The sequence below is a fragment of the Lonchura striata genome, chromosome 8 (assembly GCF_046129695.1).
Source record: "Lonchura striata isolate bLonStr1 chromosome 8, bLonStr1.mat, whole genome shotgun sequence".
NCBI lineage: Eukaryota > Metazoa > Chordata > Aves > Passeriformes > Estrildidae > Lonchura > Lonchura striata.
In genome coordinates this window covers 21,270,488-21,284,301 of record NC_134610.1, presented here as the reverse complement: position 1 = coordinate 21,284,301, position 13,814 = coordinate 21,270,488, and the positions used below count along the sequence as shown (strand labels likewise).

Genomic DNA, 13,814 nt, shown 5'->3' with positions numbered 1-13,814 from the left:
CTCCTCACAGGGAGAGTGGACCAGGCACCCTGGGGGCATTTAAGCCCCCAGTTGAGATGACACAGGCTGTGTGTAATTCCCTAGCACCAATTAAAAGAAAATGCCGAGAACCTCTCTAAAGTCAGGTTGTTCTTTGCATCAGACTCAGCCTCAGGGAAGGCTCTCATGTCAGTCTCCTGTCTAGCCCTCTTCTGTAGGTTGCTACCCACAACTCCTTTTTCAAACATCCTCTCGGGGATTTTTTTTTTCCTAAGAAACAAAAAATCTCCCTCACCTGAAGATATGTAAGAATTCAGAATGTACATACAGGTTTCCAAATTACCTTACAGGGACGTTGATCTCATGTCTCATTGTTCAGACCACACTGTGACCTTCTGGCTGCTGGAACTGAGACTTGCCAGAGGAAGGACGAGATGTGGTCTGGACTACAGCCCCAGACTTCCTTCTCCTACTGGGAGCCACCAAGTCTTACTTATTTTGCTTTGGAAACAGGAATTCAGATTGAGATTCACAGAAGTCACTTCATTTCTCCAGAAGTACTTCCTTTCAGAATTTGTAACTCTTGCTATTGTTTTCAAAATTTCAGCAAACATATAATTTGCTAGTTTCTTTCATTTCACTGACCTACTTTTATATCAGTACTATTAAAAATAAAATACCGAATTGTGAGAAAGAATTACACTAGATAAGAAATAGACAAGATTTTTTCCCATTCAGGTGGCTTTATATTTTATCTATGTATCTATTTAATTACTTCTATTCCAATTTTGTGATGAGTAATGGAGGAAAATCCTTAGATGCTGTATTACTGATTCTGCAAGTCACAGTTATGTGGCCTCTTCCTATGAACAAGTTTTCTAACCTTACCTCATGGACCTACAATTTTTTCCCCAATTATTTCTATGATCAGATTTTATTTGTTGTGATGACCTTGAAGGGCAGGAATTAAGCATAAACAAATAGGATAATCATGGGGCCCAAAGACAGTAACTTTAGGAAGCTTGAAGAAAGACATTTCTCATTTAAGAGAGGTGAAATGAAGAATTATTAACTTGCTAAATGGCAAGTTTTCAGCTGTGTACTCATCTGGCTTTTTCTTGTTTCCTCTTCCCAAATGGCTGGGAGATTAAATTACTTTGTTTCATCTTCAGAAGAAATTTTGTTAATGAAAAATATTCTTACTCAGATGGACTGTGCTACCAGTTAATAAAAACCACACACATTTTACAAGATTTAACTAATATACTCTTTATTTATTTCTTTACACAACTAAAACAAAGATAATGAAATTAAGGGGGAAAAAAACACCCAAAACCCTTGGGCAATCATACTGAACTTTGTTCCCTATTGTAATGACATACTTTAACACAAGGTAAGTTTTCTCTAACATTATTAAGAACAGAACCTGTTTACTAGTCAAATACTAGACGTCTCTAGTGAATTTGAAAATTTGCAAATTATACAACAATGTATCACCTGGGGAGAGTTACAGCTGTAAAAAACAAGGAAGAATTTCTGATTAAAAAGGAACATTACTTATTTTGTCCCAATTGCTCAAAAAAATTCATAAATAAAATGACTAGATTGAAAGCTATGTTCCAGAGGTCTGTCCTCACATATTGGTGCGTGTAGAGCTTGGACAAAGTTTCTGTTGGCCCCATTCCTTGAAGATCAGTCATCTGTGTTGGTGAGGAGTCACAGCTTTTAGATTTGAGCACTGGGTTGTTAGGCTACTTACTCAAAGGTTCTTCCTCTTAGCAGGCAGTGTGTTTCAGAGTTCAGTGAAGTGCACAAAGAGCCTGGAGCAGGTGTGTTCCTGCTGTGACTGCCCATGAGTTTGCTAGGCCTGCCTCTATCCCATCCCTAGCTTCTACTGGATGCCAGCAGACCAGTGTCTCCCTTGCAGAACCCAATGTCTCCCTTGCTACCAGCTGGATCCACTTACCACACATTTCCCTTTAACCTTTCTTTAATGGAGTTGTTTCAAGCACAGACCAGTGCTCTCAGAATTGCTTCCCCAATTTAAAACAGAAAAAAGGCTCTCCTAAAATCCAATTTTGCTAGGTATTATTTGTCTTTCATATGGTTGCACTTGGATACCATCATACTTATGCAGCAGACTAAATCGATACTTTGATATTTCACATGCTCTAAGGCAACATTTGTGCTCTTCTAAAGGCTTGAAATCCTGGGATACTGACAGGACACTTTACACAAAACATAGCCAAAAGCAAGTTCCTGTGTTGGTCAGCAAGTCTGTCACCCTGAATTAATCTACCTGTAGCTGCTGAAAGGAGTCTTACCTCTCCTTTTCTACGCCCACCCATGGAACTCTGTTGCTCCCTGTATCTAGTTTGACTCAATTTAGCTTGCAGTATCAGAGGCACATTTTTGTGGGATTTATTTTCTTATGGTGATGCCCATGAGCTGTTAGGTTGGCTCAGCTTCTGGGTAGACCACACCTACTGCTAAAGCCTGCTTCCCCCCAGCAAAATTTTTGTTCCTGTAGCCAGAACACAGGGAGGTGCTTTCTGGAGGATGATGACACAATGCCAGCCAAGACTCTTCTCTAACCATTTTGATTTTATACTGACAAGAGCTCATTTCTCTGATGAACTTGAGTCACGCAACTATCTCAACTACTATGTGCTGACTCACGAAACCTCACAGGTCAACTTCCTGTCAGTCCTGCCTCTGGCCCTCTGTAAAGATGACCCAATATTCTTAAGCAAATGGACCCATACAGGATGTAGAAATTAAGAGTGCAGTGTCTAGGGCTGGTGCCTACACTCTTATTCACATCTTCTAAGACTTAAACAAATTGCAAAAGCAGGCTGAAATTCAGAATGAAGTTGAATTCTAGGAAGTTTAAAAGGTCTGATTCAAAGCCTTGTCATTATCTTGGGTTTTGTAGTACCATGCAAATGTTTGGCGCTTAGGAAAACATACGGCTTTCCAGATTCTAGTAAAATTTTAAACAGATTACTAAAAGAGAAGAAGGTATCTCAAATTCAAAAATATACATCTCCTGAATAGTTAGTTAGATTTTTTGGTGATCTAGTTATTTTCTGAGGTATGAGATTTACAGATAATCCTGCTTGTTGTCCCTCCAGTAAAGGACATGTTTTAAGGTAGATTGTTGAATGGAAGCCCTACAATTTCAGACCCAACTTTTCAAACTAAAGTGACCTGAGCCTGAGTTTTCCTGGTGTTACATTCTGTCACAGCAGAATGCATTCCTGTCTGTCTTGTCCAGTTGCATTCTAGGCTTCAGCATGGCAAAACCACCACTCAACAAAGGAGTGGAGTACCACAGCTGTGAAAACTGAACTGGACCACATACCCACAGACCTTCAGTAATAGAATTCTTTAAAGAAATGCAGGGCTACCCACAGCAGGGACCACTAAAGACAGAAATAACATGTCATGGCTCAGAAATTTCAAAGGACTATGGAAACAGAAAAGCTACTTCCAGGTATAGCAGACACTGTGCTGGATGGAAGTTGTGTTAAGACTGTGCACTTTCTCCTGACTTTGTACTGAACTGAGACTGAGCTCCAAGACTTAAACCAATGAGATATAAGTTACTGTGGACAAATACAGCATTGAGCTTACAACTGAAATACATGACTGGTATCAAGTTTTAGCGTTCTTTCCAAGTTGCTCTTGTTTCATCTGTCAAAACCTCTCAAGTTTCATCAGAAGCTGGTAGACATTGCTTCCTCTTCCATATTATTTTGCTACTTACCCCAAAGGCTACATCTCAGTTCTAAAACTGCTGCATTTTGGTATCTGGTAGAAGTATTATTATTGTTTTAGAACAATATTACTTTCTCTGTACATACACAGCTCAAATACACACCATTTTCAGCAAATTGATCAAGAATCCATCCCAGGACCTGCAGTTAACCAGGAACTACCTAGAAGCAGGAGGCAAAGTCTTACAGAGGCAAGGCTCTTTAAGAATTAACTGGTCATGGTTAGTTTTTTCAGATCACATATAGATATAATACATCTGGTGGGCAAACTCAAGAAACAACGGCTCCTCTAGTTGGGCATGGAGCTCAGTCTCTGGGGCTACTGCCCCAGTGATAACTCTGCAGGAAAACTAGCACCCAGGGGAACTCAGATGTCCAGTTGATACAGAATCTCCCTCATGTATCCAGGATTTTTCTAATGATTAATGTCTTCATCTTAGTATGTTGGTAAGCAAAAAAAAAACAAAAAAAAACAAGCACCTAAATAATGTAATTTATAACTTTCTTTTTACATTTACTTTCTTCTCGTGTTCTTAATGGCTGCTGGGAAGTGGTAAACAGAGACATGTGATGTCTGTCACCAAGTAGTTTCTATTTAACAATTCTATGTATCTTTACACCTCTTTTTCATACTAGCCTATCTTTTTTTTTTGCAACTTTCTTGTAATTTATCTTGATTTTTTTGTCTACTTCTTAAATGGTCTGTTCATATTCTGGTTTAGTTCTTATCTGAATTTAATATAACAGTTCCCCCCCAATTTTGGATACTTGACTAGGAAAAGATCGTTCTCTTCTAGTGTTAAGCTTGATTACATCTGAATTTTATTCCATTGGAAAACTCTTTTATATATAAATTCAATCCCACTACTGGTATTTCAAATCTTTCTGCCTTAAAGCACTGCAGTTATGTCCCAAGCCTGCAATAAGGTCCATGTAGGTAAACTACTCTATAGACAATATCCCCCTTAAGTCAGACAGCTCTCAACATGCACCCATCCAGCTGTAGAAGAACAACTTTCATACTCAGATTGAGCCCCAGACAACATGATCTTCCTAAAGCAAAATGCCATTGATAGTATTTGGCAATACCCTGCCAAATAGCAAGGGCCAGCTTTTCAATATAGTTTTCCCTGTTACAGCATCTCAACATAAATGATTTCTCTTTAACATCGGTCTTTAAATGAACAGCTCAGTTACTAAAAGTCTAAAGTAATCAGTAATAGTTCTGGTACAAGGATGACAGACTCTCGTATGTTTCACTAACAACTTCTGATATTGTCAAACAAACTCCAAGTTCTATAATAGCTGTAGAAGTCTTTTTTTAAAATACTGCAATAGTCAGGCAATTTTGCATTTTCATTTTCTTCCTGGAATGTCCTTATGTATGTACACTGATGAATTTTTAAAGGTTGTGTGTATTAGCTTTCACTGGCTAAGAATTATTTCTGACATATTTTTAAAAAACACTGACTTCTGTTCCTAGTTACAACTTTCTTATTAAAACCAAAAATACAAATTGCAAAGAAACCTTCTTCTTTATGGCTGTGTTATCTACCTCGCTAACAACTAATTCTAAAGTAGAATTACAAGAGACTATGTAAATAAATACAGACATTTAACAAAGAGAAGGATTTGGTTGGCTTTTTTAAACTACCTTGGCAAAAATGAATTGTGACTAAAAGATTGGGGATTAATTTACAACCTACTATTAAGTCACCTGAAAGTACTCTCAACATACCAGCACAAGTAAATTGGTTAGAAAAAGACTAAACATCACACAGTAAGAACTACCTTCCTCCATCATAACTTCCTGATATAAAATTCACATTTTCTGAGTGTGTATTTTCCTGTTCTGTAATAGTTTCTAAGTTAAGCTTGGGTAGTTACTGCAAAGTCATAGTGCTGGGACCAATTAAAAAGCACTTTATTCTCTGTTCAGAGAGTTTATCTTGGGAGCCTGGGACTCCACACACTCAGCCCAACTGTGGACATAGGAGACTGTGCTCACTCTATCTCCTAGTTAATCCTCAGTTCTAATTACATTAAAGATTGTAACAGAAAAGTAGGTTTGAGGTTTTTTGGCCTCGTTCAGACTACTTGGGACACCACACTAAGGGTAACCATGAAAAAGTCATTCTTAGGGAGAATTTGCAAGCTAAGGGTCAAAATCAGTGCTTAAACCTACACGCCATCCCATGACCCTGCACATGCACTCAGATGTGATGGAAGGCCAAGCCCAAATTGTTCCCCTTTACAGGAACCCTTCACAAGCTAAGTGGTGTTACAGAGAAACAGGCCCCACTAATAATCATTCCTGTATCATCATATACTTATGTAACGTTTTATACATATTTCCTGTCTTAGTTTTAACAATCCGAGAGCTCCCAGTTTCCTTTGTGTTGCATAACACGAGACACAGACCAGCAAACTGACGTTGAGGGGAATCTTATTAATTCTCCTTAACACGACGAAAATAAAGCCCGCTGGTACAAATGCTCGCTCCGTGCCAAGGCTCGGGTGTCCAGCTCAAGGCAGGCACTCCCGCTGGGAGGCCGTGTCGCGTTAAAATCGAACTCGCGGCCTTATCGGGGCACGGGCTCTGTTCTGCCTCAGACACAGCGGAGCTTTTCGGCTCACCCGCCCGGCTCAGGCAGGTGCGAGCCCGCCACAGCGCTTATGCACCGGCGGCACGGCGGGGTCGCGCCGCCCAGGCGGGCGCTGCTGCCGGCGCTGACCCGGGCGCCCGGTGCCGCGGCGGGGCGGGCAGCGGGCCGGGCCGCCCGGCTCCCCTGGGGCCGCCGCGCCGACATCTTAGCGCCGGAGGGACAAAGCGCGGCGGCGCTGTCCGTCGGCCGAGCGCTGCTCGGCCGCCGCGGCTGTCGCCAGCCGTGAGTGACAGCCCCGGCGGGGAGACATCGAAAGATCGCAGCCCTGGCCCGCCGCCCCCCGGGCACAACAGCGGCGGGGGCGCGGGGGGAGGGGAGCTGGAGGGATAGCGCCGCCGCCGCGCAGCCCAGCCTATGCGCAGACCCCTGCGGGCGGTCGGGCCCCGCGGGGTCAGGGGAGCGCGGCGGCAGTGCCGCCTCCCGGGACGGCGAGTCCCCGGCCGGCGCGGGCCGCGGCCTCCCGGCGGGTCCCGCTCATTGTTCCCCGCAGTAGCCCTGGCAAACAGGAAGCCGCCCCGGCATGGGGCGCCCCCCCCGCCCCCGGCGGGTGACTGGCAGCCCGGGCGGCCCGTGCGAGCGGCGGCGGCGGCGCGGCGCAGCCAATGAGAGCGCGCGCGCGCGGGCGTGGGCGGGAGTTCCGGGCTGGCAGGCGGGCGGGCGGGCGGCGGTGTCGGCCGGGCCCCCTCTCCCGCGGCAAGCCCCACCTTTCGGCTTTCCCGCACCGTCAATCAAAATAGGAAAAAAAACCCGGAGTAGGCTCGGGCCGCCGCCGCCGCTTCAGCCCGCCGTGAGCACAATAAGCATGTCCCCGGCGGCAGCCGCCTAGCCCCAGCCAGCAGGGCCTGTGTGCGAGCCAGCCAGCCTGCCTGCCTGCCTCCCGCCCAGCCAGCCAGCCAGCCGGCCGCTCGCACTCACACCATGACCGGTACGTACGCACCGACCGAGCCGCCCCGGGGGCTCCCCGCTCCTGCTCCGGCCCTGCGCGTCCCCGCTCCGGCCCCGGAACGTCCGTGTGCGAGCGAGGCGAGAGCGGCACTGAGAGCAGCAGCAGGAGGAGCAGGGGGAGGAGGGAGAAGAGGGGCAGGGGCAGCAGCACGGGGAGGAGGAGGAGGAGGAGGAGGAGGGCTCCGTGCGGGAGGGCGGGGGGAGCGCTGGGGTTAGGGGGGGGAGAGGGAGGGAGGGAGGAAGGGAGGGAGGGAGAGAGAGGGAGGGGGGTGATCGCTCCCGTCAGTGACTCTCCCCTCCCCCTCCCCGCTGTGCCCGCAGCTCCCGAGAAGCCCGTGAAACAAGAGGAAATGGCTGCCTTAGACGTGGACAGCAGCAGCCACAGCGAATATCTCCAGCACGGCAACGGCGCCGCCTCGGCCTCCGCCGGGGCGGCCGCCCCCCAGGTGAGCGCAGGCCCGGCTGGGCCCCTTCCCCCCTCCCCCGGGTGACACGTTGTGAGCGGGTGCGGAGCCGGTGCCGCCGCCGCCGCTTCCTGTGTGCGCGTCTGCGAGGAGCCCGGTCGCTGTCCCGCACTAACCGCCACCCCCCTTCTCTCCCTGAACCCGCCCATTGTGGGTAGGACGCGCAGCCGTCACCGCTCGCTCTGCTGGCGGCCACCTGCAGCAAGATCGGCCCGCCGTCGCCGGAGGAGGATGAGGCCGCCGCCGCCGCCGCTGCCTCTCACTCTGCCGGAGCGGTGAGTGCCCGCCCCGCCGCTCTCGCACGGCCTGCCGGGGGGAGAGACAGCACAGCCAGCCCGCCCGCCCGGGGGGAGGGACGGGACACACGGCACTGCCCGCCCGGGGGGAGGGACGATAGCAGGGCCGACCTGCCAGGAGAGGGGTCCCCGGGCTCCCCTGCCTCTCCAGGAGGAGCCGGGCTCCCGGGAGGAGGAGGGAGCCAAGCTCCCCCCTCCCCCGCCATTGGGAGCGGCGCCTTCATTTACTTTCAAAAACGGGGGGAGGCGGGAAGCCTCCCTCCCCCGACACCGGCACCGGAACGGCTCGCTCGGCACCCGGAGAGGCTGGGAGGCATCTCACCTCCACCTGAGCGCGCCCCCGGTATCCTCGCTAGGCTGTCAGCCGGGAGCCGCGCAGCCAGGCAGGAACACAAAATGAAGGCTGGCTGTAGGGAAGGATGTAGTGAAGTAAAATGGCTGTTTAGAAGCGAACGCGGTGGTGGAAAGCTGCTTCCTGTATCGCGCTGTTTTTCTAAGGAGACTTATCATGCGGTTCCTTGAAGCATTTTCTGTCCTTATCTCTCATGCGCCGTTGCCTCTGAAAGGAGCCTTGATGACCTCGGGACCTGGTGTGATGAGATGGATCTTGCAGACTAGAAACGTATTCTTGATGAAGCTAGTTTAACAATCCCCATAACAAAAGCCTAGTGAAAACTCATTTTCCTTAATTCGTGTAGCTAAACCTCGTGTTTACGTATGCTCACAAAATTCAAAATGATTATGCATTTCTAAATCTTTGATACCTAAAAATATTCGTATATGAAAAGAGAGTTCCAAAATGTCTTCTAAAATGACATGATGTAATTTTTTGGACTTGGTCCTTGGAAAATTGCACATATTACCTCTAATTTTTTTTTTTACAAAAACATCTTTAAAATTAGAAAAAAGATGCCTTTTTCTTTTTCTTCTTTTAAAGCAAGTCTTGTTTTTTAAAGGTACTGTACAACAGCCTTTTACGGTGTTAGGATTTTGCAAACAGGAAGAAAAACTGCAAAGCATTGTACTGGTGAATGAAGTGGCTTTGTCAAGCTTTTAACAAATGTCAAAGTGTTAGTGATAGAAGTTTCTGATACTTGTTAAACTTTAAAATACTTTCCATCTATATATTACAGCTTACTTTACATAAAGGGAAGCTGAAGCAAAATAGCTGTCTGAGGTCATACAGCAGGTTGTAGACTAATGACAGAGCTCGAAAATATCTTAAGATTCCAACCCTTTTCAAACATCCCTTCTGCCAAACCTATTTATTTGCTCAAGCAGTGTGTTTTAAAAAATCTTTCTGGATGTTTTAAAGTGCCTGATAGCTCTAAGATTTGTTTCATAGTACTGGTTGCATAAACATAGTGAAAAACAGATGCTGTGTAAATGATTGCTTGCTTTCTTATATCCACCTCTAAGGCTGGAATTGTGCATCTTGGGGATGGATTGATTGATTAGGATGAGTAGGTCTGACAGGGTACTGGAATGCTGGTGCAGGACAAATGGTTCCTGGCAGTTCAAAATGGGCAAAACAGTTTTGATATGGTACTACTTTACTCCTATTAAGATAATTTGTTGTTGTGTTAATGTTTAAGAGGCTTTTCAAGAGAAATCTTAGTTAAAAACCTAAGTGAATAAGATCACTCACTACTTTCCATACATGCAGATAGGCCCTTCCTACATATCTTCTGTGAGTTAGATTATAGCATTCTGTTAATTTTTACACTCCTACAACCTAATTCTTGAATGATTCAGAATATTTTGGGTGGAAACTAAATATAAATTGAAGGAGATACCTAACAGTAGCTGAACTAGACACTGGAGTTAATTAATATGACCTTAATAAAGAAAGGGGAGGAACTAAAGGCCCTGAAATACATTCCTTGTGAAAAACAGAAGAATGAAAGGGATTTAGTGCAATAAAGTATTTTTTTTATGGTCCTCTGTGTTTATCATATTGGAGACTGAAAGAGGAAAGAAGCTAAAAAGTCTCACATTGTAAGTATCTCTTAAGTTGTGTGGAAAATGAAATCTACATGCACAGACAGACATAATTGTCTTCCTGCAGTTTGTGATACTCATCCCTTTCCCAGAAGCATAGGTCAATCAGTTTGAGACCTGTGCATGGGTGATGGTGCCTAATGTAGCAGTAGAAGGGCAGCTCTTTCCTGTTTTATTCTATACCCGGACTGCAGTTCTGACTGCTGAACATCTGGTAGAACTCTTAATCCACACAAATGGATAGTAGAAGTCAATCTAGGTATTTCCTCTTAGAAGTGCTTGAAGAACCTGCATGTCAATGGACAGCGATGCTGTTGTTTCAGGGTTGTTTTGTTTCTTTTTTACTGACATTTGCTTGGTAGGAGCTGGCAGGGCTGGAGCCAGCATGCTGGGCTAGCATACTGCTTTCCTGGCTGAAATCGTATGCTGCAGCTGCTCCCCAAGAGACCAGCAGTATGATTTAAAAGCAACAACAAAACTCCCATAGGAACACAGTTGGAATATTGCGTGTCTGGGATTTGGGGAAGAGCTGGAGCAAATGTGATTGTGTTTGTAACGATCTAACTGGCCCTGCTTTGAGCCCAGGGGTTGGACCAGGCAACCTTCAGAGGTCCTTTCCAGCTGAAATTATCCTGTGATTCTGTATTGGTATCTGAGTCCAGGCCTACTGTTTGAATGGCCATTGCTGTAACACCACTGAAAGGATTAGTGAGGAAGTAAAAAGACTAATGAAAATGGCAGCTGCTTGTAATAAACAGCAAATGAAGAAGGCAATTGACAGAACTAAACTCAACCCCCTTCTCCCTTCCATCCTGTCAATGACCTGGCAGGTTGTTTTTAGACAACAATGTTTCCAGCTTGGCGGATGGTTCTGGTTGTAACTGTATTTCTTTTTTGATGAGAGGCGCTCGCAGGCATTGCTGCTGATCTTGTCTTTGTGCATTGATAAAGACTGCAGTTTTTCAGCTTTGACACCGTGATTTACTCTGCCTAATGATCAGCCAACACCAGTATGTTGCCTGGTGGTGTTTGATATTAATGTAGGTGGCCTTGAGTTTGTGGCTTGCTTACCTGAGCATCTTTTCCTTGGTTGCCATACTGCTACATCCATGGTTGGTTCAAACACTTGCCATGGGAACTTTGCCTTGAATATTGCTGCTTGCTGGTTTGTGTGAGAGCCTTGCTGGGATGGTGTGTGCTACTGCCTGACCTAGAATGATGACTCATGTTTTGGCCTCTCAGGATGTCTTTCTCTGTCTTAGGAGTTAAAAATCTGAGAAGTTTTAGTTTGGGTCTTTCTTTTTCACTGTTTATCTTTGACTAATAATTCCACTTAAAAAATTCATATTTAGAATTCTTTTTCATTTAGTTATAAATACTGCAGTTTTATTCCAGTTTAAACATCTGTAAAAAATTTTAGAATTAGGTGAAAATGAGAAGCAAAGCACAAGATGGTAAAGCGATGCATAAGGGAGGAAACAAAAGAACAGACATATTTAGGTCAAGCAGAGCCTTGTTGGTCAGCTGTATGGTTGCAGCATGATCAGATGAATAAGAAGCTACAAAGCTGAGATGATAACCAGTTGTTTATGTTCTCTTACTTCATCGTAATGCAAAGCTAAAGGCTGTCTTGGAACTCTCATGCTCCCAAGGGCCATTCATAGGATTGTGCTGGGTGGGACTGGATAGGTGAGGATAGGGTGCAAGACTGATGGGAGGTTGTGTGGGAGGTCTGGAAGGTGGGTGAATTGGGAAGAGTGGCAGGCTGGCTGAGAAAACTGTTGGCTCTGACAGCTGCCAAAGAATGGGAGCTGTCAGCGATGACTGCCCCAGCTGAGGTGTGCAGTTGCATCTTGTGTGAAGTGGGCTGCACTGATTCGCTAGTCTTTAAAAAAAAAAAAAAAAGGCTGGGAGGAATTATTTATATGATTTATTTGTGTTGTTGCTTACCGACAACATATGGAAAACATTTGGACAGGTTAATAATTAGCATATGTGGGGAACATGAGTATAATTTCTCTGTTGTAGGCAAAGCATTTCTGTGTATCTTGTACAAGTAAAGGCTGGGGTGTTTTAAGAGTGGTATGGCATATCTTGAGCCTTAGAATTGAGTATCAGTGCTTCACAGAACTTAATGAAAGTGTGGAATTCTAATTGGTTTATACCTCAGAATATTAAACATCTGAGATGCACCCTAGTTTAAACTCAGTTTAGGGGGAAATAGGAATAATGCTGACAGGATGGAGAAAGAGGAAGGCATTTTAAATATCATGTTTTCCACTAGGCAAAAATATGTCTGAATGCCATGTGTGTCAGTTAACCATACTACTTGGTTTTCCGGCCTAAATGGTCATTTTGAGGAAGTTCAAAATTATTCTGACATCCATTTTTGATTTTGTTCATGATAAGATAGCTTCCTGTTCACATCTGTTCACATTTGTTCTGGATGTGAACAGATGCATCAGAACGTGTTCAGCCACTATAGAAAAGTCTGCCTGGAATTGTCTTGCTTCTTTCTGTTCTCTACTTCTGCAAAACGAAGAAGTTTCACTAGAATGTGATGGCTAACAGTGTATTTGTCCTGCTGCTGTCAAGAAGCTCACCTTTTAAAATGTTCTTTGGTTTTTGTATTCCAATTATGTCTTTCTAATATTGCATCAGAACCAAGTGTTGAAGTTCTTTTAGAAGGTGCTTTAGGGATGTTCTTAAAAAAAAATTATTTCTCCTTATAGTTTTGGAGAAAACAAGAAAATGTATGGTTTAAAGCATTTCCATATTTAAAAATCACATAGACAAAAAGTTCTCTAATATTAAACATTAGCAAGAAGTCTAAGATTTCATAGAAAGTTGAGGCTGGTAAGAATGTCTGGAGAATGCCTGGTCTGCCCCTTCTTGCTCAAAGTAGAGTCAGTGAGAGGAAGTTGTTCAGAGCTATGTCCAGTGGGTTTGAATACCTCCAAGGTTAGAGACTTCATGATCTTTCTGGGTAGTATGTTCCAGTGTTTGATAACCCATATGATATAAAAAAAGAGGCTTTTTCTTATAATATGGGGGACAGAGTCAAAAGCCTGACTAATGTAGTGATAAAGAATATATCTTGCCTAACCCCATCTACCAAGCTAGTTTTCTCATCATAGGGCATTGTGAGGTTAGTTATTATAGCATTATTTCCCTTCCAGTAGGCTGACTACTTCTGAACACTACTTTTGTTTTTTCCCCTCAAGATTATTTGAAGGTTAATTTTTTCAAGGTTATTTTCAAGGTTATTTACTCCTTTGCCTTCCCAAAGATCAATCTGAGGCTGACTGATCCCAGGTCCTCTTTCTTGTTCTCTTGAGCATTTGATAGACCTTTCAGCACCAGCGTTGAAAGCAGGAAGAAAACAAACCATTCCATAGAATGCTAGTTTGGCATGTAGTTACATTAAGATTCGTATGCATATATAGAGTTAATAATTAATAAAGAAAAGAGTTACCTGTGATCTAGTTAAAAATGTCTCCTTGCTGCCATGTCTCGGTTCTTAGTACTTCAGCTTCCTTGTTTCTACTAAGGTCAGGGATATTGTATTGTCTTAATTTGGAAAAGTTCTGAACTTCCACTGATTGATAACAAACTGTTGAAGTTTTGGCTCCAGTTGTCCATGTCAAGCAAAAAGATGTAGATATTCTTTAACTGAGATACAGT

The 13,814-nt window shown here is 44.5% G+C and overlaps 1 protein-coding gene across 2 annotated transcripts in view; it reads left to right on the top strand.

The window, feature by feature from the left end:
• The first annotated feature begins 7,098 nt into the window (after positions 1-7,098).
• Positions 7,099-13,814, top strand: part of SP3 (Sp3 transcription factor) — a 34,618-nt gene continuing 27,902 nt past the window's right edge. For both annotated transcript variants that reach the window (XM_021552472.1, XM_021552471.1), the window contains exons 1-3: positions 7,099-7,349; positions 7,691-7,815; positions 7,992-8,108. In XM_021552472.1, the coding sequence (XP_021408147.1) occupies positions 7,343-7,349; positions 7,691-7,815; positions 7,992-8,108 (249 nt within the window). In that variant the 5' untranslated portion in view covers positions 7,099-7,342. The remainder of the gene's footprint in view (positions 7,350-7,690; positions 7,816-7,991; positions 8,109-13,814) is intronic.